Below are 27,982 nucleotides of genomic sequence, written 5' to 3'. Positions count from 1 at the left end.
GAAGGACAGAGGTAAATGCTAGGAAATATGCAACTTGTATTCCCTTGGGGCCATAGGCCAGTATATATACATGTACAGGTGGATGAAATATGCAAAAAAAACCTTATAGAATGGAACAAATAAAAGGGTACATGGCTAAAATATATAACTCAACCCCATCCCCTGTAAAAATCATGGTGGATCAACAACATTGAGTTTGGAGAGATACTCTGCTATATTTTGGGCCTGCGTAAAGAAATCCGCCAACTATAACTTGGAAGCCACATACTGAAGAGAATAACCTTATCCCACGCACCCGAGTGCACAAAAGAAGCCTCGACACCATTATGCTTGGTGAGCTCATGCTTCACAGGGTTGCGCGCAGTATTGATAGCACATGTACTGGTTGATGAGAGGAGTAGGTGTAGTGACAAACACCAAGATCTTCAAGCAGCCATCGTAGCCAAGCCTCCTCTACTATTAAAAGAACCATAGCTTGCAACTCAGTCTCCGAACTCGAATAGGAAACTACAAACTGCAGTCAGTCTTTTTGTCTTCTAGGCAATGAGAGAACCATCAAGAAAAACACAGTAAGCAGAAAGGGGCCGTCAATCTAAAGGATCACTAGCCGAATAGCATTCAAATAGGCCTGAAGCTGGAATGAACTGGATCGTGGGAAGAAGAGATGGCGAGAGATAGGCCCACGAAGATACCGTAGAACACGCAGGAGGTGACTGTAGTGGACCAAAGTGGGAGCAGAGACAAATTGACTTAGAATTTGAATGGGATAGGAAATATCTGGACGAGTGATGACTAGATAGACAAGACTTACAACAAGATGACGACAACGCGTAGGATCAGACAAAGGCTCATTGTTAGAAGCACAAAAGTGGACTTTGAGCTCCATCAAATCAACAGTGTGCTCAAGCAAGAAGATCTGGATATACTTCCCTTGGGAAGTAAAGAAGCCGACAGAGGTAGAAGAAACCTCAATGCTAAGGAAGTAGCGAAGAGCACCAAAATCAGACATAAGAAATTGCTCACTAAGACGAGCCATCACAAACACAATGTACGTAGAGTCGTTGCCAGTGATGATCATGTCGTCGACATATAGAAGAAGAGTCTGTCAGCGAGCTGAAAGGTGGGCAAAAACACTGGATCATGAGCACTCATCGGAAAACCAGCCACAATCACCACTAAGGCGAAGCACTCAAACCAGGCACGAGGGGCTTGCTTAAGGCCATATAGAGAGCGACGAAGATTACAGACCATGCCATCAGGAACATGACGTGCGGGAAGACTAAGACCTAAACCTAAGCTCTAATACCATGTTAGGAATATGCAACTTGTATTCCTATGTGGCCATAGGCCATATATATACACATGCAAGTGCGCTACAATATGCAGAAAGTCCCTTATAGATCGGGGAAAACGCAAAGGGTACACAACTAAATATATATAACTCAAATATATTATCACAATTGGTGCGAAGTTGCATATGACGGGATCCCATGGAAGAGCTTAGTGCAGGACCCTCTCAAACTACATGGAAGAAGAACAAAGGCTGAGATCAATGTAGAGGTCGTAGGACAATGACGATGACCCCCCCCCCCCCCCCCCCAATGTACTTATGCGGGTAAACCATCTATGCATAGTTCAAAAAAGCGGTAGGCGTTAATTGTGTGTTTTGCCACCGCCTTGCGCTTTTCTGACCAAAGCGCATGCTTATCCGCAATTATGCGCAGATTAAGCGCAGCTATGCACTAGGCATTTTGCTATCGCCTAGAACCTAGGCGCGCCTTTTTTAACTATGTCTACAGGGAGTATTAGTGACTTACAAGTCGGAGGTTGAAACGAAGAAGATAGCAAGGGATGTCCTTGTTTGACAACGCTTGACCTGCGGCTAGAATGAAATAGGCAGAAGTACCCATCATGCTCAACGAGAAAGACTGCCCACCAGGATGCCAACGCCCATGCCGACTTCCTCTAGTCGTATCCCCTATCATAGGGAGCGCGTGAGTTCATCGCGTACTAATTGATGGGGGAGTTCCTTTAGCATGATTTCGTTGAAAACATTGGACCAGATGTAGGTATCCCACAGAGAGAGAGAGCAGGACTTGAGGGAGTTCCATGGAATTATCCCGGTGATGTCACACTTGTCGTCATCTTTGAGAAATCAGATGATTTCCGCAAGCTGTGCACCTTCGAGGTTGTTGACTTCAAGATGGTCTACATGGCCATGATAGTCCGCCACATGTTTGCACAATTCATGGCTATATTGAATCACATCTACATGATGGTAAAGCTGCCAGGGCTGAAAGACAGCATCAGGGTCCAAGGCTGCCTTGAACACAGGTTGAATGTGATGGGCGGAACTATGAAATGAACGCCACCACTTGGGTCCTCAACGAGCGGGTGCCTCCTATGATCTTCCTGTTAGAGTACTATATATATAGCCGTGTAGCCTTTTCTATTTTCCCCATTTTATAAGAGGTTTTCTGCATATTTCCTGCACCTGTCCATGTATATATACTGCCCTATGCCCCCATGGGAATACAAGTTGCATATTTCCTAACATGGTTAGAGCCTAGGTCAATTTTTTCGCACACGCAACTCTTGCTGTGATCCCTTCGCCGCGATGTCGTCATCTTCTTGCCGGTCGTCCCTGCTCTCTTTCCCTCCGCCGCCGCCGTACCTCTCGGTTGCCGCATTGGACCACCCCGCTTCCGATCCACGCCACCCCGCCTCTGATTCATGTCCTGGACACTGCGCTGTCTGCCTCCTAATCGAATCGTCCCACCTCTCGCACGTCTCTAGGTCACGGATGTACTCTCGCACCAGGTCCTTTCGGTCGCTGCCGCCATCTTTCTCAAGTTGGTTCCCTGTGCCAGGCCCGTGTTGCCCCTCCGCCCTCTGCCATTTAGGTCGACGCCTCCCTGGTCGTTGCTGCCCAGCTGCGCATGCACGCATTTACAAGGCTGCCGCCAAGCTGCGCACGCGTGCATTTACAAGGCTGCTGCCCAGCTGCGCACCCACACATCTACAAGGCTGCTGCTTCCCCCGCGCGTGCACACAATCTCCTTTGCTGGTCGTGCTTCCTCCCTGCCCGCCGAATCTTGGCGGTGTTCCTTACATTGACTTTGTCTCGCACACCTCGGTGCTCGTACACTTGCGATGTCGTCTCCTTCGACGTCTTTCATAGGCAGTGGTGGTCGCTCTTTAGTAGCGCCTCTCGCAACCTCCGCACATGGTGATTGTTGCTCTACACCCTCTGCCCTCGCGACTTTCACCGTTAGTGTTGGTGCATATTGCTCCATCAGCCGCGCCTCACACACGCGCCTTCTCTTGGCACTTGGTGCTTGTCTGCATGCGCCCTCGTCTCCTTCATCGGCTTCTGCAGATGATTCTGGTCATGCTACACCATCTTCTGTAGGGGCTTCCATAGGTGGTGGTGGTTGCTCCTCTCGTGGTGCTGCTACATCCACTACTTCATCTGTGTCCTTCATTGAGCAGGAGAGTGCGCAACTTCGCGACCCGCTTCTCCCTCGGACTCCTTTGCCGGGTGCATCTACGTCCACCTCTTCAGTTGAGCCTCTGACTAAGCAGGAGATTATGCGACTTCGATGCCTACGAGGTACGACTTTTGGTTCTAAATCAACAACTTTTGCTACTGGTTCTTTTGGCACTGTTAGACTATCTACTACGCTAGCCCATACATCTCCATGGATTCTTGATACTGGAGCATCTTTTCATATGACTCATGATTCATCCACTTCGTCCTCCATTCTATCTCTCAATTTTCCTATTCATGTTCTTGATCCTGATGGTGCCATCCTTCTGGTTAATGGCCGAGGCGTTCTTACTTTGTCTTTTCATGTTCCTGATGTTACTCATGTTCCCGGACATACCATGCAGCTCATTTCTAGTTGTCAGATTGTTGACTCTGCTTGTAGGGTCATTCTCGAATTTGACTCATGTTCTGTTTAGGATCTTCACACTGGTGCTCTCCTTGGTGCTGGCCCCCGACGCCGTGACTCCAAGGGCCTCTGGGAGGTTGATTGATGTCACCTTCCCTCCGTGCTATTGTTGCACTCTCTCCACCTCTGTTGCCTTGTCTCCCAACTCTTTTCAGCAATGGCATCATTGCCTTTGTCACTTGTGTGGCTCTCATCTCTCATCCTTAGTTCGAAGTGGTTTTCTTGGATCCGTCTCTGGTGGTGTATTTAGATGTCAGGGTTGACGGCTTGGTAAACAGGCCAGTTACCTTATCCATATAGTGAGACCGTGTCTCAGCGTCCTTTTGACCTTGTTCACTTATGTATGGTGTCTAGCTCCCTTTGCCTCGGAAAGAGGCTGTCACTACTATATTATATTTATAAATGATTTCTCTCCACACGTGGATATATCTTATGTCTTCTCGTAGTGAGGTCTTGTTTATATATAAGCGTCTTGCTACGATGGTTCACACTCATATGTATATTGGTGTGTTCCGTGTTGACCCTGTTGGAGAGTATATCTCCAAGATGTTGTGTGGAGTCCTTGCTAAGCAGGCTACTCTTGCTCAGTTCTCTTGTCCTGGTGCTCATGCTTAGAATGGCGTGGCTGAGCGCAAGCATCATGACCTTCTCGAGATGGCTCGTGTGTTGATGACCGCTACCTCTCTTCCGCCTCACTTTTGGGTTGGGGCTGTCTCCACTTCCACCTATCTCAGCAACATTCGGCCATTCACTGCTCGCCTTTGACCGCTCTCCTGATTATTGGGCGCTTCATTTGTTTGGTTGTGTTTGCTGTGCGCTTCTTGCCCCCCATGAGCGCACCAAACTTACCGCTTAGCCCGTCGAGTGTCTTCTTAGGGTACAATGATGAGCATAAGAGCCGTGGTTGTTGGGATCCTGTCGGTCGTCAAATGCTTATTTTCAACACACCTATCACTCCTGTTGAGCCCTTGTCTACCCATCCCACCTGCTTCTTAGACTGCCGCAGATCCGCCGCCGCCATCTCTTATGGTTTCCTCATAGTTGTAGATCCTGTTGAACCCAAGCAAAAGGGAATTTTTTTAGTACGAGCCAGCTTGATGCAAGGAGGGAGGCCTACCCCCTTTCTCCCATATTGACCAATGCCCGGGGAGCATTGCAGAACCCCCCTCGCTACCCCCTTTGGAACTAACCATATCGTCTACCAGCGCCGGCAGTGTCCTCCGGCACCTTGATGGGATCTACCCGAGACAGAAAGCCCTAAGCGAAAATAGGTCATCGAAAATTGGAAGGCTCGCGACTGGGTCAAGAAACTCACCTCCGCCGTCCTGACTAGGACCAAGCACCAAACCATATACCCATGCTGGTTCATCTTGTTCCTTAAACAGGAAATTCTTTGGCGGAAGAAGCCGCCCACAACATGGACATCCGTGCATTGCCCGTCCCACAAGTCTTTGATGGCCGCCACCATTGGAGTAAGGAAACTATAGTTCGCCGGATACGAGTCCCATTTGACTAGTCGGGCGTTAACAAACTTGGGGGCACCAGTCTCACTAGACACGATAACCCACCACTTCGCCGGGCCGGCCTTGTCATGACTCCAAGAATTGTGGGGCTGCATCTCGATGAAGGCCCAACCTTTGCCAGTGCGTATCAAGGACTGACAGGAACATGGGACCTCATTGGGCGCCAGGTTCGCATTCACCTTAAGCAAGAAGTTATGGAAGAGATTCGGATCTTAGCGGATCCCGATGAAGCGCTCACAAAGATGCATGAAGGCGGATAAGACCACCGATCAGGGCTAGTGATAAAGCTAGATTCCGCAGAAATGGATCATAGAGTAGAGGAAAGTGGACAAGGGGAAATTTACACCACCTAGGCAAGAACCATCATCGCGGCCCCGCCGGGTGTCGAGGAGTCACCCAGGGAGAAAGCGGTGCCACAAAGCCTCAGATGCTCCTTTGTTGGAGATATTTGCATTGTGCACACTTGCAATTTCAAGTTCAAGTGTATCTATGCACCACTTCAAAGTTGGAAAATTGTTACATCTGCTCTATTAATCATCCACGGACTGGAATGTACCATCTATATCCATTTTTGAACATGTGAATTTAGTCAATTACTCTTCCAGTTGAAATTCCAAATGAAGGCAATTTAGTTCGCCAGAACTCAAAAGGTAGGGTTTGGTGAGATCTGCCATTTAGGAGTGTAATGTAGATTACAATAAATGTTCATACTTTTTTTCACGTGCCGCTCATGTGCTCCCCATGCAATGGTCATGAATAGACATTCCACGCCACTTGTCATGTACCCAAGCTGGCATGCTCATGATCTACACTGCAATTTGTAACTTCTATGGCCTAGTTTAAGTAACCAGAGTTCAGTAACCTGCAATTCAATTGTCTCTTATCTACATGTGTACTTTCTTTGATGGTTTATGTTTTCAATACAATTGCACCAACCATGTATGTCAAATGCCAAATTTGTGTTTCCTATGGGCAGTTATGAATATAATGATTTAATTGTATCTAGGAATTGTTATCACCGGTAAGTGACGTTTGGAGGTTTTTGGTATCGTTGGCATTGTGGGACGAGCCTTTGAAGTCATTCGTCTTTTGCTTGTTATCTTCTTCTATTATCATAAGGTATGCTGCTTTGCCCATATATATTTTTATTTTCTTTATGCAATGGTTGGTTATTGTGTACTATTGGACATACTAACAAATAAAGGCAAGGATCATGTTCTGCTACATCTCATGGAAGGAGGCTGCCAACATAAACTTGTGGGGACTTGCATGTGTTAATATTTGTGTAAGAATGCGCTGCTGGTTGTTTTAGGTAGTACTTTTTTTGGTGGATAATGGAAGTCCATTTGGTCGTAACACCATTCGAGTTTGAGCACCATGACAAGATAACTAAGCAAGTGTGCCCTACTTAGCTAGGAATCCGCCCGACAAATGGGAGATATACTCACCAGCAGAGTCTACATGAAAGACATGAATAGGGGTAGATAACTGGGCATGTACGGTGGTAGCGAACTGCTGATATACAGGAAGAACCTCATTGTGAGAAGACATAAATATTTCCAAGTTTAGTGAGAAATCATGTATATCGAGACCCCCTTTCGAGATGAAGGGAGCTTTGACCCCAAACATCTGAATGAACAAGATCAAAAGAATGCTAAGACATTAACTCCCTATGAGGGTAAGGTAACCGAATCTTTTTACCAAGCTTACAACCCTGACAATCTAAAGGCACATCTCCTAAGATAGACCCCATAAAAACACAATGAACTAAATACGAAAGATGAGAGTCGCACAGATGATCGAGACGCTGATGGAAAGAGCTCCTAGACAAGGTAATGGGGGCAGAGAGACTGGCGGCCATGGCAATGGAAGGAATATGAAGCCAGTAAAGCTCGAAAAAGGGCCCAAGAAGCGCTCACCCACCAGCCACCTCCATCGAGCGTCGTGAGAAAGACCGAGTTAGACCGACTATAAACTAGCTTGACGATGGTGCTCGCACACGTAGGTTGCGTCGCTGCCATCTCCAGGAGACCGTCGCCACAGGAAGCCACTCACTAGGCTGCCGCCGCCACCAGTCACACCCACCAGGACAATGGTCTGTCAACTTTCTAGAGCCGGCGCATAGCAACGCTGCGTCCTGCCAAGCCGGCAGCCTATGAGAGGGAGCTAATGACGGGAACATGCATTCATCGACTTCACTGACCACTATGGTTTGAATTTCACCCTGGAGCAGCGGCTCAGATAATCTCACAACATCAATTGGTGAACAAGTTGTTCGGCTACGATTTCATGGTGGAACACCGTCGTGGGCATCTGAAGATACCAAGCGTTGTGCTCTCGAAAAAAAAAGATACCAAGAGTTGCTTAGTAAAAGTACTAGTGTAGATGCTACTAGTAATCTGAACTCAGCAGAAGTTCATGGATACGATGAATCTTAATATCAGCTTGTCAACTAATTGATGATTTTTCATCCCTTCATATTAGTGATGTTCCTATGCTTCTATGCTGAGACAGGGGATGGGTAGTCTATTTTCTTGTTATGGTCATACTGTTATCAGCAACGGTCATGCTGCTGACAAGACTAACTAGTCAAGGAAAGCCAATGACTGAGGTCAAGGTGACATCTCCACCTTCAATGAACACTATGGAGCAGCTCTTAGCTGTTCAAAATGCTATTTCCAAAGTTGAAGAGCTTGTCCAGGATGCAAATATTGTTCTTCTGAAGATAAGAGCTCTACTGCTGGCTTTTCCATCTCAGGTGATTATATCTTCTTAGTTTTCACCATTCCATCTTAAAATTTATTTTGATTTGCAGTTTTGCTTATGTGCTGTCTATGCTATATGGGTAATGTTGTAGTAAGAAGGTATCATGCACTGTAGATTGTGGCAGATGTATTGTCCAAGGGGATGTCTAAGTTACACTTTAATTTGCAAATTTATACTTAATTTGGTGCAGAAATAATGAAACCACATACAACTACGTGCTTTGTTTCATGAAATTATTATGAAGTACTGATGATTAACCTGGAAGCGTGTGCAAACTAATTTACCTGCATGGGGTTTTTCTTTCCTATGGAATTAGCAGATGAAATACACCAGGCAGATATGCCCTTTTGTTGTTTCCCATTATTCAAATGATTGAATCTGTAATTGCTAGTAACTGATCAATTAGCATACTGAGCCGTGGAACCCCATGGATTCACTCCTCGTATACGTAACTACACATTTATCTTTGCAACCAAGGGGAGGTACACCACTGTTCTCCTGCCACTGAGCTTGCTACCCCTTTAATTTCTACCAATGAACTTTCCCTGAAGACATGTAACAGGATACAAGTGAATTTGGGTATCGGAGGGGATAAGGACTTGGGGAAGAAGTAGAGCGAGTAGTTGGGGGAGGATCAAATTTCACTATTCATTCGATAATTCTCCTGTTACAGCTCATGGCATATAAATAACGCGCCCAAGGGACACCCTGGCCCACACACAACTACTACGCCACCACTAAACACCACCCCTTAAGGAACACGCCTGATGAGCTAACACACCTGTAGCTGGGCCTGGTGTGACATCCCCTCTGCAGCAGTTGGAAGCCACGCTTGAACATTGGCATAGTCTACCCAAGTCGTCTTCTCTGGCAGCGAAAGACCGCTTGATGAGCACCTGAAGCAGAGCAGTGTTGCCTTCAAGAGGCGACGATCCAGGATTGCCGCCAGAGAAACTTCAGAGATATCAAGCTCCGCAGCTGAAGGAAGTTTGGAGAAAACGGTCGAATGGTCAGGCACATGCTGCTTCAACTGCGACACATGGGCCACAGGATGTAGAAGGCAGTTCTACTAAATAAGCCACTAGACCAATTTTGTGAAGTATTTTGTAGGGCCCAAAACACTTGACAGAGATCTTCGGATAGGGTCTGGCAGGCACAGACTGTTGAGCATAGGGATGCAGCTTGTCATAAACTTGCCCCCCTTTTGGAAGTTCCTATCAGTGTGATTTTCATCAGCATAGTGTTTCATATGTAACCGAGCCTTGTGATGTTGCCACTGGAGAAAATCATTGCAACAACTCGCCCTGGAGCAAGGCTTCTGCATCTTCAGAAGTAAGATCAGTCAGAGAAGAAAGAGAGAAGTCCACATTACAACCTCGAATTAACAACTTGGTTTAATTTGCAACCTTGAACTTCGAAACCGGTCGCACAATACCCCAAACTAACCACGTGGTGCAAAACTCAACCCTCCTCTCGGTTTTGACTCGGTCAAGTGGTTTTGACCGCGTTGACTGCTGACTGGGCAGCGCCATGTCAGCAGTCATGCCAACTCAGCTAGGACTGAACTGAATCTGTTTTTTTTTCAACATTTTTTTACAAAGTTGTCCCTAAACATTTGCAAAAACACCCCTAGACTATATTCTTAAAGTGCAATCGGGTCCTCATGCCCGCACTGCCGCACCGCACGCTGGCAGGCTGCGAGCTGCTCACGCTGGAGGTGTGGACTGCAGCGACCGTCCGCCGGCGTGGACATCACTGGTTGACGGTGGTGCAGTGGGTGGCAGACTGCAGTGTGGTGGGGTGTGCACGTGAGCCGGCATTCAGGTGGAGTCCTCTCCTTCTCACCTCTGGTCGCTGTTAAAATATGTGCTGAATATGTGTACCGGTTGTGCTACAGTTGGATTTGTAATTAGCGGAAGGTTAGGTGTTTGAGTCAAACACGTTTAGCCCAGGCCTATTATATAAGGGCACCGTGGGGTAGTCAAATAGGCTAGACATAAGCTTGTAGGTTAAACAAAGATCACGAGAGGGACGGTCCGGCACCAATCTGAGTTAATCAATGCTTGGAGAATACATGCAGTGCTTAGTGCATGACAGCTGGTGAAGTGGAAAAAAATATCAAAAAATGGCTTCCATTGCCGGAATTTTGGTATAACTCTTACTACAACATATCGCTGGGCTGCACCCCATTCAAAGCTCTATATGGAATAGATCCAAATTTTTGTACAATGCCTGCTTTGGAGGATGGACTACACTCTTCGCTGGCAGAGCTTGCAGCTGATCATGCTGATTTTTTTGCATTACTGCGGGAACACCTCCGCCGCGCACAGGAGCGCGTCAAGGCTCAGGACGACAAGCACCACCAGGATTGTTAGTTCGCTGTCGATGAAGATGTGCTCCTCAAGCTTCAACCATACGCGCACTCGTCGCTCGTCAGTCAGACTGTGCTCCAAGCTTGCTCACAAATTCTACAGCCCATTCAAAGTCCTGGAACGAATTGGAGCTGCAGCTTATTGTTTGGATCTTCCGCCCTCAAGTCTCATACATCCAGGGTTCCACATGTCGCAACTGAAGCCATTCACCGCCAACTATTCACCGTTCTTCATGGAGCTGCCAGATCTCTCCACTGTGCTGTTGCAATTGCTGGCTATCCGGGAGCGACTTATGGTCACGAAGGGCAGCATGACAATTCTGCAAGTCAAGGTACGCTGGAACATGCGACTTGGGAAGATTACTACATCTTGTGCTCGTGTTTTCTAGTGGCCGCTTGACTGGGTTGCAGGTGGTGATGGGCGACTAAACAGGTGGACATGAGCCCACCCGTCAGGGACCTCAAGTGGCTGGTTGACCCATCAAGTGTGGCATGTGTGCCATCACGATGTCTGAGTGTATATTTAAGCCCTAGGTTTCTTCAGCAAACTGGTGAAGGGCTTAGCCAAAATTCCATAGGCCTGTTCAAACTTTATGTAGTATCCAGTCAATCCCAAAAATTCTCTGAGCTCTTCTTGCAAGTATCAGCAGGTCAGAATGCCAAATAAGAGTTTCTTGTGGTTGAAATCAAATGGTAACCTGTTTCTATTAATCTCAAAAGCTTACAAAAAGAATCAAATTCATTTGAAAAATACTCTCCACCATGATCGGGCCTAAGCCTCTTGATTTTATGATCAAGTTGGTTTTCCACTTCAGCTTTATAGATCTTGAAAAAGTTCAAAGCCTCATCTTTTGAGTTCAAAAGATACACATGGCAGTATCTAGTGGAGTCATCAATTAAGGTCATGAAATATTTCTTTCCACCTTTTGTCAAAACACCATTCATTTCACAAAGATCTGAATGAACGAGCTCTAGTAGTGCAAGATTTCTTGTTTTTGCAGTTGTATTTGCTTAGCTTGCACACAAACTTGACACTTAGATCCCTTTACAACGGTGAAATTAGGGATTAAGCTCAACTTGGCTAACTGTGTCATGCAACCAAAGTTAATATGACAGAGACGTGAATGCCAGACATTTGATTCACTATTGTTGCACACATGATTAACAACTTTATTACAAACATCTGACAATGATAGTCTGAACAAGCCTCCTGATTGATAACCTTTACCAACAAAAGTTCCATGCTTGGACACTACAAATTTATTGGACTCGAAGACAAGCTTGTAGCCATCTCTACACAGAAGAGACCCGCTAACAAGATTTTTATTGACAGAGGGGACATAATGCACGTTCTTCAGCCGCACGATCTTCCCCGAAGTGAACTTCAGATCGACCGTGCCAACACCACGAACAGAAGCACTTGAACCGTTGCCCATCAGCATGGTGGAAGTCCCTGAGGTCTGATAAGAAGAAAACATGGAAATGTCATCGCATACATGTACATTAGCACCCGTGTCAATCAACAGATCAGGAGAATGACATACTGAAAAAATAGTGGAAAATATACCATACCCAGCAACCTTCATGTCAATGTCCCCAATGACAACATTAGCGGTCTTGCCGCCTTTCTCATGTTGACGCTTGTAATAACGGTTAGGGCAACTAGGAGCCCAATGATCAGGATCTCCGTACACATGACAAACTCCTTTCTTCTTGTCGGTCTTCTTCTTGAAGTTGGTGTGCTGCGAAGCATTGTTCTTCCCATCAAACTTGCCCTTGTTCTTGAACTTGTGGGGCTGGAAGTTTTTCTTCTGTACCAGATTGGCACTAGAACCTCCCTCAATACCTCGAGCACGTATGTCTTTTGCTCTCGCCTCTTCTTCCACATCAAGAGTACCAATGAGATCTGTGTCAGGACCCCGATTCTAAGTCACACCGATCTAGCCTGTAACACCTCATTTCACTTTGCGGCCTCACGCACGGTATTCCTACGGGTGTCGCCTTACCATGGCCCGGGACCGTTTGCGCCTTTTGGCTCACGTATATGATAGTGTCGCTAGCATCCATATGACAGAGAACCCGGGCCGACATGGCTAGTTGTGAACCCAAAGCGGCGCTAACTTACGGGGACAGGCATACATGAATCAACATCGAGCATGTCGGTCAGCAGCGTGTGAATCCGGGCTGTAGCACTGGGCTAACAGGACTCCGGGAACCCGGGCTGTAGCAGGCTAGGCAGGACTCCGGATGTCGCCGCGTGACATTTCCCCGAAGGGACAGACACAGGAACGAAGTGAAACACATGCCGGCCAGTCTAAGTGTTCCGGAGCAGTAGTGCTGGGCTAGCAGGACTCCGGTAAACCGGGCTGTAGCGGACTACCAAGGCTCAGTGGAGACACCAGACTACATTTCCCCATAAGAGAGGCTGCCAAGGATAAACAACTAGATTGTCGGATCCCACACATACCAAGCATTTCAATCATACACACAATATACTCGATATGTGTAAATACAACATGACATCACAACAAAACTCTACAACTCAAAGTACTTTATTTAAAGGCTCCGGAGAGCCATACATAACACGTTCATACAGATAGGGGTCACACGACCTGACACTCAAGTCATACAAACATACAAGCACATGCGGAAGCAAACTTGTTTGAGTACAGACAACTAAAAAGAAAGAAGGCTTGACGAAGCCTGTCTATCTACAAAGGCCCTTCACAAGCTCAGATCACCACCTGGGTGGCAAGTCACTCGTCAACGTCGAGATCTACATAGAACCCATCGGAGGGGCGGTGTTGTCGTCTGAAAACAGTAATTAAAGCAACATGAGTACAAAGGTACTCAGCAAGTCTTACAACAGATCCTACTATACATGCACATTCTCAAGAAGGTAGTGGAGTTATTGCAGCAAGCCAGCTTTGACTCTTGGCTAAGCTATCCTACGAGACACCACTTGTAAAATAGTTTTTGCACACGAGTCCACTAATCACCATCACAATACTCCACCGTGGATCCTCCCTCGTCATCCTAGGAGAGGGCCATCCGCAGTACTCACACTTATCTTGAGTCTTTTAGTAGTAACCATTAACTTGTCTATGAACTGCATAGGCGACCAAGTAGTCCTTTACCGCGGACGCGGCTATTCGAATAGTTTTATACCCTGCAGGGGTGTACTTCGTCACACATGTTTCCACCACTTAGCGTCTGCACACGACATGTGCTCGGCAGACTTCAAGCGAAAGCCGACGTGGGTGTAGACCACGACCTGACTAATCACACAAGTCTCTAGTCCAGGTTTATCGCCTATTCGGGTTCCATCCGCAAGGAAATCTGGCCGGGGTGTCCTCAACGGCCCCAAACGATGTGTGCAGGGTTCCCGAGACACCAAACGGGCGACTCGGTACACCGTGCCACGTGCCTACCGCATCACAGCCCACCCCTAAGGTCAGCGCTGCGCACGGCCTCCAGCAACTACAAACACCAGAAACTACTTGCAACTCCTGGACAGAGGACGAGAGGGGTCAGTAAGTCGAGCGGGGTCATATTTCAGGGCCCAATGTGTGGTAGTAGCTGAATCTTAAATCACGCATACAGATCTCAGTTCTTAAGGACGGCCTCAATGAAACAACCCACCATGTACTCCTACATGGCCTCTCATCGATACCTTTACCAAATCATGTTCAACATTTCACTCTCATTACCGACACAACCATTCACTCTAGTTCATCACCCTGATGAGCCAGACCTGACACGACTCTAAGCATAGCAAGCATAGCATGGTAGGAAACACAAACATGGCTCAATCAACTCCTACACATGCTAGTGGGTTTCATCTAGTTACTGTGGCAATGACAGGTCATGCAGAGGATATGGGTTCAACTACCACAACACACAGCAGTTTGAAATGCGTTGTCTTAATGCAGTAAACGAGAGCAGAAGCGAGAAGCTGGGTTTGTATCGAAATGATCAATGGGTTGCTTGCCTGACAGAGTGGTAGTGGGATGCTGCCCTTCAGTTGGATACTCGTGAATATCCTCGGAGGCAGAACCTACCACGAAGAACACATCGAAACACAATCATCACATGGCAATATGCAACAATATGATGCATGCAATGACATGGCAAAATGAGTGTGTTTTGGCTAATGCAACTTAGAACAGATTGGTTTGAGTTCATTTGAATCAAGGATTCAAATGCTAACCCAAAATAAGAGGTGATATTAGTGCATTAACTTGTTTCATCTAAACAGCAAGGTTAAAGTGTTCTGACATGCATGAAACCAGTATAGATGGAAAGATTGGATTTTTCTGATCAAATTTCATATATAAATCTTTGCATTTGGAGTTACAAATTAATTTCTATGAATTTTTGAAGTTTGTAGCATTTTCTGGAATTTCCTGTATAAGAATAAATCCAGTAAATACTTATTGCGTCAGCAGTGCGTCATGGTGACGTCAGCAGTCAACGGGGACGGTCCAGGTCAAACCTGGCCAGTGGGTCCCGCGTGTCAGTGTCATTAGTCTAACTAATTTTTAGTTAGTCCTAATCCTAAGTTAATTAGCAGGCGGGTCTCACTTGTCATAGACCCAGGGGGTCAAACTGGGGCCCACCCGGGGTTAAACTGGGTCAGCGGGGTCAAACTCGCCGGCGTTTAGCCGCCGGCGAGGCCAGAAGCGGCGGGGCAGTGCGGGTTTCCTCCTCCGGCGACCAAATGGACGGCGGAGGGCATCTACGTGACGCGGGGAGTGAGCCGCGTCGAGTGGTGGTGGCGGTTGGGCTCGGGGTCGCCGGAAACGACGCCGGCGACGACCTTGGCGGTCGCCGGAGTTCGGGTGAGCTCGGGCTCGTCGCTAGGGGGCACGGCGAGGTGCGTGGAGTGGTGCTACGGGCTCCTGGGGATGCGGTGAGTGCGGTGGACATGGTGGTGCGGCCGTTGCGTGGCCGGAGTCACGTCGGCGACGAGCTCGGCAGCGGCGCGTGCGGTGAAGCTTCATGCGGTCGCTACGGTGCTCGAAAGCGAGAACGGAAAGGATTGGGAGGTAGCTGAGCTCACGGCGGTTACGGAGGAGCAGACGGCGAGGTCGGGGACGAGCTGGTGCGGCGGTGACGGCGAAGGGGATCTCCGGCGGTGGCGGAGTCGGGCGTGTTCGTTGCGGTGGCTTCGGGGCAAGCGAGCGCTCGGGGCTCGGCCTGCTCGACGGAGAGGAGGGCGGCGGTGCTTCTGGACACGGTGGGCGCGTCTACGTCGGCCATGGTGGGAGAGGGCGAGGGAGAGGCGTTGGGGGAGAATGGGGGTGTCCAGGCGGTCGGGGCGGCACCGAGGAGGCGTTTCGAGGCGTCGCGCTGGCGCGGGCACGGGCAGGCAGGGAGGTGGCGTGGCGAGCTCGGCGGCGTCGCCGTGTCCCTCCTCTGCCTACTGGCAGAGGTAGGTGATGACTGGCACGGGCCAGATGGACCGGGCCAGCCAGGTAAGTGGCCTCTGGCCTTTCTCTCTCTCTCTTTTCTGAATTGTTTTCTGTTTTCTAATTTTCTGCAACTGTTGGGCTTTATTAAAAATACTAAAACGTTTCCAAAAATCCTGAAAATAATTGTGGGCTCTGTTTAGATTATTCCCAACAGCCCACACTTAATTCCAGAATTATTTGGGCATTTAAAATATTTTATAGCATTTAAATGCCCAAATGCAAATAGGTAGTGATTTAATCCAGTGACCTTAGGATGACCTAGAAAATTGTGCACCATTTTTGGCAGAGGTTTAAGGCCAAGGCAAAGATGATGAACATTTTAGAAGGGCATTTCAGGTTCATTGAAAATAATTTTAGTAAACCCTAGTTGGTTTCGGGGGGGGGGGGGGTGTTGGGGGTTCTGTCATCCCCATTTCCAAGTTTCTGCTTAAAGTAAACATGATGCAAACACTCTAATGCTTGAACTAGCTAGGGTGTGACAATCTGGAACGGAAAACTCCTGCCTCTTATGCTTCAGAGAGGTAGCAAAGTTCCTCCACGAGAGAGGAAGCTTAGTGATGATGCCTTCGGCAACAAACTTGTCCGGTTACATACAATTGAAGTGCTCAAGTTCTCTAGCAAATGACTGTATCTCGTGAGCTTGCTAAACCACGGAGCGCTCATTGTCATCTTGTAGTCATAGAATTGTTCCATGATATACAACTCAGTGCCGGCATCCAAGACCCCAAACTTGGCCTCGAGTGCGTCCCAAATATCTTATCCATTATCAATTGACACATAAGCATCAACTATGTTCTCACCAAAAACACTCATGAGAGCAGCCTTAAACAAGGTATCAATTTTCTGAAAAGCTTGTTCCTGCTGAGGATCAAGAACTCCTTCAGGTTTTGCCAAGAGTGGCGTCATAGCAGCTCATGGTTTGAAACCATAGAACGGCTCTCACATGCCACCTCTTATAGTGCACACCCTCAAACATAGGAGGCCTCATGGAAGCAGCAAAACCACTCGGGGTAAATTGCCTATAATAAGGTTTTTGGATTGTTGGAAATATGAGCAATTTACCATATGATTTTATTAACAAAAACAGTAGATAAAACATGACTATCATAGCAGATATGAGACAAGTCATGCAATCTGACAGAGAGTATGCAAATGGCATCTGAGGTACTGAATATGAACAGAACATATGTAGAACAGAAGCTAGAACAAGAAACCATGGCAGGATCTTAAACAGAAAGAACACAAGGACGTACGAAGCAGCAGCAGAAGTATTGGAGTTGGGGTGGACTTCCTCGCCGGCCATGTCATCGAAGAGGTTGTCGACGTCGGGGAAGAAGTCGTCGTTTGGGAAGTGCTCGTGGGCGTCCGTGGCTTCCGTGATGAAGAAGTCAGTAGTCGCGCAGAGGCTCCCCAAAAACCTTATCATCCTTCTTCTGTACAGGACCCGAAGTGGCGGTGTTTCGGAGGCCTACTATCCTGGCCTGCGGTGCACGAGACCTTACAGTAGCTCAGAGCTTGGAACTCGATGGCGAGAGGAAGATGATGTTCTGGTGTGTCTCTCTGGAGAGGATCAACCTCTCTTTTATAGCACAGGAGAAGGAAGCGAACAGGCAGCGACAGGAGGCGAAGGAAAAGAGGGAGACGAAACGAACAGCCAGCAGCCGAAGGGTGCAGCGTTTTCAAACTCCACTACAGCAAAACTTTTCAGCTCCCGTGTGACCTTTCGTATGCCAGTCGTGCGTGGCAAAAATTTAGACATCGGCTCATTCCCGCAACCCACGGCGCGTCGTGACGAGGCGTGGCGAGGCGGGCAGCAGAGGAGGAGCGCCCGTGAATGTCTCTTGTTCTCATGCTCATACATGTGGGAAAACATCCTCTCTTTATAAGGAGGTCCAACTCCTACCAAACTAGCAATGTGGGACTAAACTTTAATCCCACCTCCCTTGCATGAATGGGCTAAGTGGGCCTCTGGGATTTATTAAGAATTTCTGAAAAAGCTATTGGTCTGGCCTAAAACTAGACTAAATTCCAGCAGTTTGCATGTCATGTTTTTGGCCAAGCAACATATGTGAATGGGCAGAGGCAAGGTTTGATACTAGAGAAGCCATTTTGCTTATGGGATAAGTTCCTCAGATTTTCGGCACATCAAAATACCGTATCGGATATCGAGGCTGAGATCAAGTTGGCTTTTGACTCCTGAAGGCATTTTTCTGCTTTTGGGATGGCATGATCAAAACTCCTATGAGGAGGCAATGCAGCTAGTTCCTGAAAAATATCATTATATTGGAGAAATAGTTCGTGAACCATGGCGTAAGAGCTCTATGTATCTCTGTCATTGTATGAGCCGCTTCCTTTTTGTGTATGGCACCCCAACTCCCTTCGGCAGCATCTACTAATTAAGAACTTAACTTGAAAGCTACATTTCGACCCGGATGCTTCTAATAACCTTCTCATCTCACTTTTTGGGGACATCAGGCAGAGGGATGTGGCCTTCTGGCCAAGAGTATATCAGAACCATGAGTAGTTTGCATGCAGTTTTAGGGAATGTTTTGGTGGGTTTCCGGCATGTACCTGTTTTAAAACATGCCAACATGTATATATTTCCCTCTTCTAGATGAAAAGGCAGCGCTCCTGCCGGTTGCTAAAAAAAAGTTAGTTCGTGAACTACAACAGGAGTTATAGTGTGTTGTTAGACGAGCAACCTTATTTTATTGCATAGCCCATAGGGCAAATATATAGTAAAATAGACTTGGGGTACAAGGAAAGAAATCTGGACTAATACGACTATGAAAAGTAGATTGGACCAATATAATACGGAAATGCCTAATGGAGCTCGAGCTCCATGTAGACCTTTATTTGGAAACTTTAGAATTCAAATTTTAATGTTTCAAAAAAATCTGAAAAATATACGCATATACATATGGATGTATAGTACTTGTCTGTGAAGTTCCATGACAAAATATTTTTTTATGCGAGCTACACAAAAATAACAAAATCACGTATTTTTTCTGGCGAGGATCATGAGGTGCTCTTCGTCGTCGGTGTCGGCCTTGGCTTCCTCCATCAGAGTCGCGGACGCCTCCTCGTCGTCGAAGTCCATTGCCGAACATGCAAATCGCCGACACCTGGCGGGTGTGGTGGGTGGGTATCCGCCGGTATCCCCGCTTGCGTGGTCGGAGCCTTGGAAAGCTCGCCTAGGAGCGGGATGGAGGCTGTCGCGGCGAAACCCTCTCTTTCCGGCGAGGAAATGACCTTTCTAGCAGGGAAGCAGTGGTTGTGGGCAGGTGGGCGGCGCCGGGATCGGCATGGCGGCGAAAGGGGAAGGGTTGAATCTGGGCGGGGAAAAGGCGTTTCTCGCCTGACAGTGGTGGCCCATGCGCCACTTTTCCTTCCGTCGGAGCCTCCAAGTGCCCCCCAGTGCGCTGGGTTCGGCCTGGGATCGCCGGGCCAAAAAATGGGCCGAACCGACGCCTGGAGGAGGGGGGGCACTGGGTTTTTATTTGGCGCTGGCGGAAAAAATGGCTTGGGGGGGTCTGTTGGGGGTGCGCTGGAGAGCAAATGCACTGCCCTATTTGGCCTCCCTCGGACAATGGCTAAGTATTACGTGGTCATGAAAACAAACATTCCTCGTGGATAGCAGCCGCAGAGCCGATGGAGCTACTACCCTGTTGCATCACCTCCATGACTTCCATACAATCAGACTCGACCATGATTCTGTTGCAACCCACCTGTCCTGCAAGAATTAATCTGTTCAGGAGAGCCTGTGCCTCAGTTGTGGCATAATCAACAATTGGAACGTCACAGTTTCCCGTTGCCAAAAAGAGACCACGGTCATTCCTTATAATCGTGCCCGTCCCCTCTGAACTGCTATTCTCATGAAAACAACCCCGGTCAATCTCAGTCTAGCTCCACCTCTACCATTACTGGTGCTCTGGTCCATGTGTAAGATTTGATAAAGTGTCGTACCCTCCAGAGGAGAGCGCCCACAGTTATATTGAGCAGAGGAGAGCCTCTCGTGAGGATTACAGTGTTTGGGTTACAGAAGACTAGATAGAAAAACTTAAAAGGAGACCAACTCTATCTGTCTCTAACCCAATCTATTTCCAACTCTATGAGAATAACTTGTAGTACAAGAGAGAGAGAAAGAGACGGACATAACAGGACGCATTACAACGTTTAACACTCTCCCTTAATCACAACTGCGCAAGTTGAGATTATGCTTAAACTCCTCCAAGCCTTTGACTGGTAATGCTTTTGTGAACCCATCTGCAAGCTGGTCCTTGGAGGGAATGAATTTGATCTCTAGTTGTTTATTTGCAACCCTTTCTTTGACAAAATGAAAATCTATCTCAATGTGTTTAGTCCTGGCTTGAAACACTGGATTAGCAGATAAGTATGCAGCACGAAGGTTATCACACCAAAGACAGGGAGGCAGAGTTTGCGGAACTCCAAGTTCCTTAAACACAGATTGTACCCAAATAATTTCAGCTGTAGCATTTGCCAATGCTTTATGTTCTGCCTCAGTACTTGACCTGGAAACAGTAGCTTGTTTCTTTGCACACCATGAGATTAAATTAGGTCCATAGAAAACAGCAAACCCACCAGTTGATCTTCTATCATCAAGGCAACCAGCCCAATCAACATCAGAGAATGCACTCACACGAGTAGGAGAGGATTTGCTGAAAGTTAAACCAAGATCAACTGTGTGCTTTATATACCTCAGAATACGCTTTGTAGCAGTCCAATGAGCAATGGTGGGTGCATGCAAAAACTGACAAACTTTATTTACTGCAAAGGAGATATCAGACCGAGTGAGAGTTAAATACTGCAATGCACCAACTGTACTCCTGTAACTGGTGCCGTCCTCCTGATTCAGGAGTTCTCCCTGAGTTAAGGTCCATGATTCTGAGCTAGATAATGGTGTTGGTGAAGGCTTGCAATCCTTCATACCAACTCTGTTCAAAAAATCATTTGCATACTTCCCTTGTGACAACTAAATGCCATCTCTGATTTTCTTAACTTCAATGCCTAAAAAGAAATGCAAGTCTCCTAGATTCTTTAGAGCAAACTCTGAACTCAGATCCTTTAACAACCTTGTTATTGCTTTATTGGATGAACTAGTGACAATGATATCATCAACATATATAAGGACAAAAATGGAGGTTTTGAACTTGTTATAAATGAACAATGATGTATCAGACTTGGATGGAACAAACCCTAATGTTTGCATCTTTGTTCTCAACCGAGAATACCATGCTCTGGGGGCTTGCTTTAATCCATATAAGGCCTTGTCAAGCTTACAGACATGAAAAGGTGCATTTTTATCCTCAAACCCAGGAGGTTGTTTCATATACACCTCCTCTTCCAGAACACCATGAAGAAACGCGTTCTGCACATCTAGCTGTCTGAGACTCCATCCCCTGAAAACAACAATGGATAACATAAAACGAATGGATGCTGCTTTGACAACCGGACTAAAAGTGTCCTCATAATCAATCCCGTATCTTTGCTTAAATCCCTTTGCGACGAGCCTTGCTTTATAACGATCAACCGTGTCATCTGATTTTCTCTTAGTCCTATAGACCCATTTGCAATCGATCAAGTTTTTACGTGGCTGACGAGGAGCCAAATGCCAGGTCTTATTTTTCTGCAGGGCAGAATATTCCTCCTCCATTGCTTGTTTCCAGCGAGCATCACCAAGGGCTTCACGAAAATTAGTAGGTTCACCAGATAAACAGGCAAGACCAAACTTGGAAATATTCTTGTAATTAATACGATTGATTACTCCCCTCTGCAGCCGTGTGCGTGGTGGTATGACGATGGCAGTAGGAGCAGAGGGATGATCAAATCCAGGCGGAACAACAGGGTAGTCAGGTGCTGATGGAGCCACAGAAGATCCAGCAAGTGTTGCTGGCGAGGCGGCTGGCGATCCGGAGGCCGATTCGCTGGTCACGCCTCGCGTGCCAGGAGACAGACGCCCAGATGGGCCAGGTGAGAGGGCCGAGCGGCCGACAGCCGGCCTGCTCCTAATTGGGTGGTCGGCCACCCGGGCACGAGCCGCACACGAGGCAGGTGGGGAGGCGGCCTCCACACGATCTGTGGGCCCAGCTGGCTGGCGTGGGGAGGCGGTGTTGGACGCGACGCGGGTGGCGTCTGGTGGCGCGGAGTCCAGAGAGGATTGCCCTGGTGCGGCTGCTGCAACAGCTGTCACGGATCCCGTGGCAGATCTTGGTGCAGTCTGCTGCCGCAAGGACCCCAAGGCAGATTCGGTGCTGTTTTCTGTGGCAGCACTAGAACACGTAAAATGACGCCCAAAGACACTGTTTGGCACCAAATTGGCCCTGTTTTGAGCTGGATTTTCTGCTGTGTTTAGACCTGCATCATCGCACTCAGCCATAGGATTAGAGGGATTACTCAAAATCGGTTCATTGCAATTATTATCACCCTCAGAATCGACGCCGGAAAGATGAGAAGTAAAAGAATTTCTTTGTGAAGGAGTGCACCAGCATTAGGATGAAGTTTTTCGAAGGGAAACTGATTTCATTAAAGACAACATCACGAGAGATGTAAACTCGTCCACTTGACACATCAAGACACTTGACCCCTTTGTGTTTCGCACTATAGCCAAGAAAAATGCATTGGATTGAACGAAACATAAGCTTGCGTTGGTTGTAAGGACAAAGATTTGGCCACCAAGCGCAACCAAAAACACGAAGGGAATTGTAGTCAGGCTTGATATGTAAAAGTAGGAGTGTCATTATTAATAACACGACTATGCAAGATGTTGATGAGATGAACGGCAGTAAGAAAAGCTTCATCCCAAAACTTGAGTGGCATAGAAGCAACAGCAAGCAAAGCGAGGCCGACTTCAACAATGTGCCTATGTTTTCGTTCTGTAGAACCATTCTGTTGATGAGCATGAGGACAGGAAACATGATGAGAGATTCCTATTTGCTGGAAAAAAGAATCTAATTTTTCGTATTCACCACCCCAATCAGATTGCACTGCAACGATTTTGCTATTAAATTGTCGTTCAACAAGAGCTTGAAAATTGTGAAAGACTTGAAACACATCGGACCGTTTCTTAAGAAGATAGATCCAAGTATATTTGCTATAGTCATCAATAAAGCTAACATAATAGGCGTGTCTTCCAACAGAGGAAGGAGCTAGACCCCAAACATCAGAAAAAAAAGTTGCAATGGTTTAACAGAAACATAGTAGAGACAGGATATGGCAATTGATGACTTTTCGCTTTCTGACATGAATCACAAATAGTTTCAGAACTATGCTCACCGACAGCTGGGAGCTTATTTCTGCCAAGTACTTGATGAACGATAGAAAAAGCGGGGTGGCCTAAACGGTGATGCCATCTATTCAATGAAAGTTTGATAACACCGAGCACTTGTTTATTGAGTCTCCTAAACTTAGGAATCAACGGGTAGAGTCCGTCCACGCATCTACCTGGTAAATGATTTTCTTTGTGGCCTGGTCCTTAATCAAAAAGAAGTATGGGTGAAACTCTAGAAAAACATGATTGTCAAGTGCAATGCGATGGATACAAACTAGGAGCATGTAGAACATTGTTTAGATGAATATCTCGAAGTGGGGTTTTAATAATTGAATGACCAATATGACTAATCTCCATACCTGTACCGTCGGTGTTGTGAACTTGATCATGGCCATGATACCTCTCATGCATGGTGATCTTCTCCAATTCACCGGTTATGTGATCCGTAGCACCCGTGTCGGCATGTACCAGTTGGTATGTACTCCATAGGAAGTGTCCACCATAGCAGCAACTTTCTTCTTCCTGCAGTTATCTTCGGCATTGCGCCACTTGCAGTCTTTTGCAATATGATTATCTTTCTTGCAAATTTGACAAATTCCATCAAACCCTTGGGGAAAGGAGGAGGCGCCACCACGACTCTGGTTGTTGTAGTAGGGGCGCTGCTGGTTGTTGTTGGAGCCTCCACCGTAGCCACCATAGCCACCACCTTGACCATGGCCATAGCCTCCAGGTTGGCCACGGTAGAAGCCACCACCACCCTGGTTTGGTGGCCTGCCACCATAGCTACCATAGCCGCCAGATCCCGCCCTGACCGTTGTTGTTGCTGCGGTAGCCACCGCCGCCGCTGCCCTGGCGAGGGTAGCTGCCTAGGATGGATCCGCCGCCGCTGTTTTGTCCTTGAGGGAAGCCCCCGCCACCATCTCCTTTTCGTTGACGCCCCTTCGAGAAGCCACGGCCGCGCCCAGCCAAGTATGCAGAGGACTTGAATCCACCGGCGCCCGTACCATGGAAGAGTTCTACTGGTTGATCAAAGTTGCTCACCATGGAAAAAAGCTCGTCAACGGAGACGTCGTCGGTGCGGACATCAAGTGCAGACGAGGGGCTGGTAGTCCATGTCCAAACCAGCGATGATGAAGGAGATGAGCTGATTGGGAGTGATGGGATCGCCGGCCATGGCCAGCTCGTCCGCGAGGGATCTCATGTGGCCGAAGTAGGCAGCTGCAGATTGGCTCCCCTTCTGCGCGTTCATCAGGTTGATGCGGATATTGTTGATGCGGGACCTTGATGTGGAGGTGAACATGCTTATCAGGGCATCCCAGATCGCATGAGCCTTCTCGTGAGAGGCGACTTGAATCAGGACCTCCTTGGAGAGATTATTGAGCAAGTATGCGAGCACCTGCTGGTCCTCCCTTGCCCAGACGGTGTACTCAGGGTTGATGACGACTTGATCCTTGCCGGCGCTGTCTTTGGTGGTGATTGTTTTGGGTGGTTCGGGATAGGTTTTGTCTAGGTAGCCATACATGCCCGCAGCTCGAATCTGCGATAGCACTTGAGCACGCCATAGGATGAAGTTGGTTCTAGTGAGTTTTTCTGAAACTTGGGAGTTGAGGGAAAAGTTTATGGTGGAGCTAGAGGAGGACGCCATGGCAGGAGGTTGAGGAAGGTAAGCTAGATGTGTTGGAAGAGAGGGGCTCTGATACCATGTAAGATTTGATGAAGCGTCGTACCCTCCAGAGGAGAGCGCCCGCAGCTATATTGAAAGAACGAGAGGAGAGCCTCTCTTGAGGATTACAGAGTTTGGGTTACAGAAGACTAGATAGAAAAACTTAAAAGGAGACCACTCTATCTATCTCTAACCCAATCTATTTCCAGCTCTATGAGAATAACTTGTACTCCCTCCGTTCCATATTACTTGTTGCTGATTTAGTACAAAGTTGTACTAAATCAGCGACGAGTAATATGGAACGGAGGGAGTAGTACAAGAGAGAGAGAGAGAGAGAAAGAGACGGACATAACAGGGACATAACAGGACGCATTACAATGTTTAACACCATGCATCTATTTGTGCTGCCTAGCCAAAAAGCCATAGGTAAACATGTTCCCCTCAAGCCCCCTCAAACTGGGATGGGCATGACTTTTGGTTGCTGTCCTCAATGTTGAACTTATACAGTCTATCCAGCTTCCAAAAGTACATTTTGCTCCTATACAAATTTCTATTCATCAGTTTGATCCTAAACAAATTGAATTTTATGGGCAGTGCCACAATTTTAACCACCACTCGAGTAAACGAATTCGATACCAGAGTTCGATCGGATATTTGACTTGCTCTTGTAATTTGCAGGCCACAGACAAAGCTATCCTTGCGTTGTTATTGATGGCTCTTGTCCTTGCCTTGCTGCCCACAAGATTGCTTATCCTGGCGATGTTTCTGGAGGTGTTCACCAACCACTCTCCGCTAAGAAGAGCAAGCACAGAGAGATGCACCAGAAGGTTGAGAGAGTGGTGGTTCAGCATACCTGCAGCGCCAGTAGTGGTGGAGAAGGATAACAAAGAAGATAAGAAGACAAAATGAATTTGTGTGTATAAATTGTGATTCCGTGTCTAGTTTGGCTGATGTGGTGATGGATCACAAGCGCACCGCTGTGTACAATGTCTGAGGATATGATAAATGAACTGCAGTTAGTATTTCAATAAGAATGTTAGCTCCTTTTCCCTCCTTTCTGTGCTCTACCCTGATATCTCAAAACTAGTCTATTTCATGGGAATGTATTATGCATGTGCATGTGTTTGAGTTTCAGTGTTTATTTCTCGTGTTTTGTGTATCCTTTTGGTGTTTGATCACACTTTTAATGATAGTTTTCAAAATCTACTTTCATCATTATATTCTCTTGCATCAACCCACCACCAATGCCATTATCACTAGCATCACAATGCACTTCAAACGTTTATTAAAGTTTGGTAATGCAAGCAATGAGCATGCGTGAGCAATTCTTAGACTCATAAACGTGGCATCTTGTGAGGGTCCCATATGAAGGGCGCATTCTTCTTACTCAAAGCATGTAATTGTCACAACCCTAGAATAATGCTTTTAATTAGTTGCATCAGTGAGCATGATGCATCATGTTAATCTCAAGAAACTTGAGTTGAGGGGATTTTCAAGCCTTAGAAAAATTTAAATAAAAGAAGAGCAAGAACCCTAAAAATTTCATTCAAAGAATTCTTTTATGTTTGATAATTTTAGAGGGTTTTGATCCAAACCAAAAATAGTGAACATTTTTAAGGAATTATTTTGGGACTTTGAGTTAAATCAGAGCTAATTGAATTTGAGTTATATTCATATAATTAGAGTATAATTTCAAATAACTCTGAAATGATTTATTTGTCTTTGGATAATTCCATTGTGCAACATAAAAATATTCAGGGGAATTTTGTCACTGGTTTTGAATTTGTATAATTTGAAAATAGTGGCAAAAGGAATAAATAGAAACAAAACAAAATAGAAATAATAAGAGAGAGAGAGAGAGAGAGAGAGAGAGATAGATAGATAGATAGAGATAGAGATAGAGAAGTGCTTACCTGTGGCCCAGTTACTATGCATCCCATCAGACGCCGTCTTCAACCTCTGCGAGTAGGCAGAGGCGTGTCGACGCGCGCGTGCCCGAGCCTCCCCTTCTGGCCTACTTGCGCCAGAGACACCCCCGCAACCTCCTCTACCTCTTTCCCGTCTCTCTGGTCAGTCTCCCTCTCCATAGGCCTCAAACTCGAGCTCATCGTAAGTACCGAGACCAAGCCATCGTCGTTCGCATGGTCGCCGTCGTCCTCTCGCTGCGCCAGCATGTCCAGGAACATCGCCGAGCTCTGTAGCATCTCCACGCAGACGCACGCAAGTCCGGGAGCTCTGAACCCTTGTCATCGACCCGTCTTCCCCGCGCTCGGCCGCCGGACGCCGCCCTTCGATCCGCCGTCTCCAGAGCATCCCCGACCTCGCCCTCATGCCAGTTAGACTCACTGTGAGCTTCCGCGATGAACCACTCTCATATTTCTCTCGTTTAAGTCGCCTAGTTGGCCTCCCCACCATGGCCGTGAGCTCGCCCCCACTGACCCTGTCACACCGTAGCCGCAGCGCACACACTTCTCCCCCGAGCGCGTCATCGTGCTCACCGCATCTGCAGGAGCCTAGCAAGCCGTTAGCCAACACGTTTGCTTGTTGTGGGAGCGCGCACGGCCGAACCCGAGCTCCGGCCGCCGTCGTGGTCGACGCCATACTTGACTCCGGCCGCCCCAACACCCGCCACCACCACCACCATCGAACGCCCCTCGCCACGGCCGTTCCAACGCGCCTAGCCGCGCATCCTCCCGACGGCGGAGTTGGCCAGATGGCGAACGCCGCCGTGTTCTGCTTACGCCGACGATTAGTCGCTGGCTAAACGCGTCATTAGCCGCTAATTAAACACCCCCCTTGCCACTGATAGTGGGTCCTGCAGGTTTAATTAATTGGCTAACAACTAATTAGTGTAAGTTAATCGAGTGAACCCCACATGTCAGTTTGACCATGCTGACGTCACCGTTGTCCCGGCCCCGCCTGTCAGTTTTGACCCTGCTGA

General features: G+C 47.3%; 1 protein-coding gene across 1 annotated transcript in view; it reads left to right on the top strand.

Annotated features, from left to right (window-relative positions):
• Nucleotides 1-26,243, top strand: part of LOC109764150 (uncharacterized) — a 36,003-nt gene extending 9,760 nt beyond the window's left edge. Inside the window, exons 7-9 of the mRNA XM_020323004.4 lie at nt 6,486-6,598; nt 7,994-8,237; nt 25,720-26,243. Coding sequence (XP_020178593.1) covers nt 6,486-6,598; nt 7,994-8,237; nt 25,720-25,950 — 588 coding nt within the window. The 3' untranslated portion in view covers nt 25,951-26,243. The remainder of the gene's footprint in view (nt 1-6,485; nt 6,599-7,993; nt 8,238-25,719) is intronic.
• The last annotated feature ends 1,739 nt before the right edge of the window (nt 26,244-27,982 follow it).

This window comes from Aegilops tauschii, chromosome 6, assembly GCF_002575655.3.
Source record: "Aegilops tauschii subsp. strangulata cultivar AL8/78 chromosome 6, Aet v6.0, whole genome shotgun sequence".
Taxonomy (NCBI): domain Eukaryota; kingdom Viridiplantae; phylum Streptophyta; class Magnoliopsida; order Poales; family Poaceae; genus Aegilops; species Aegilops tauschii.
The sequence above is the reverse complement of the archived record's forward strand: the minus strand, read 5'-3'. Positions and strand labels throughout refer to the sequence as shown.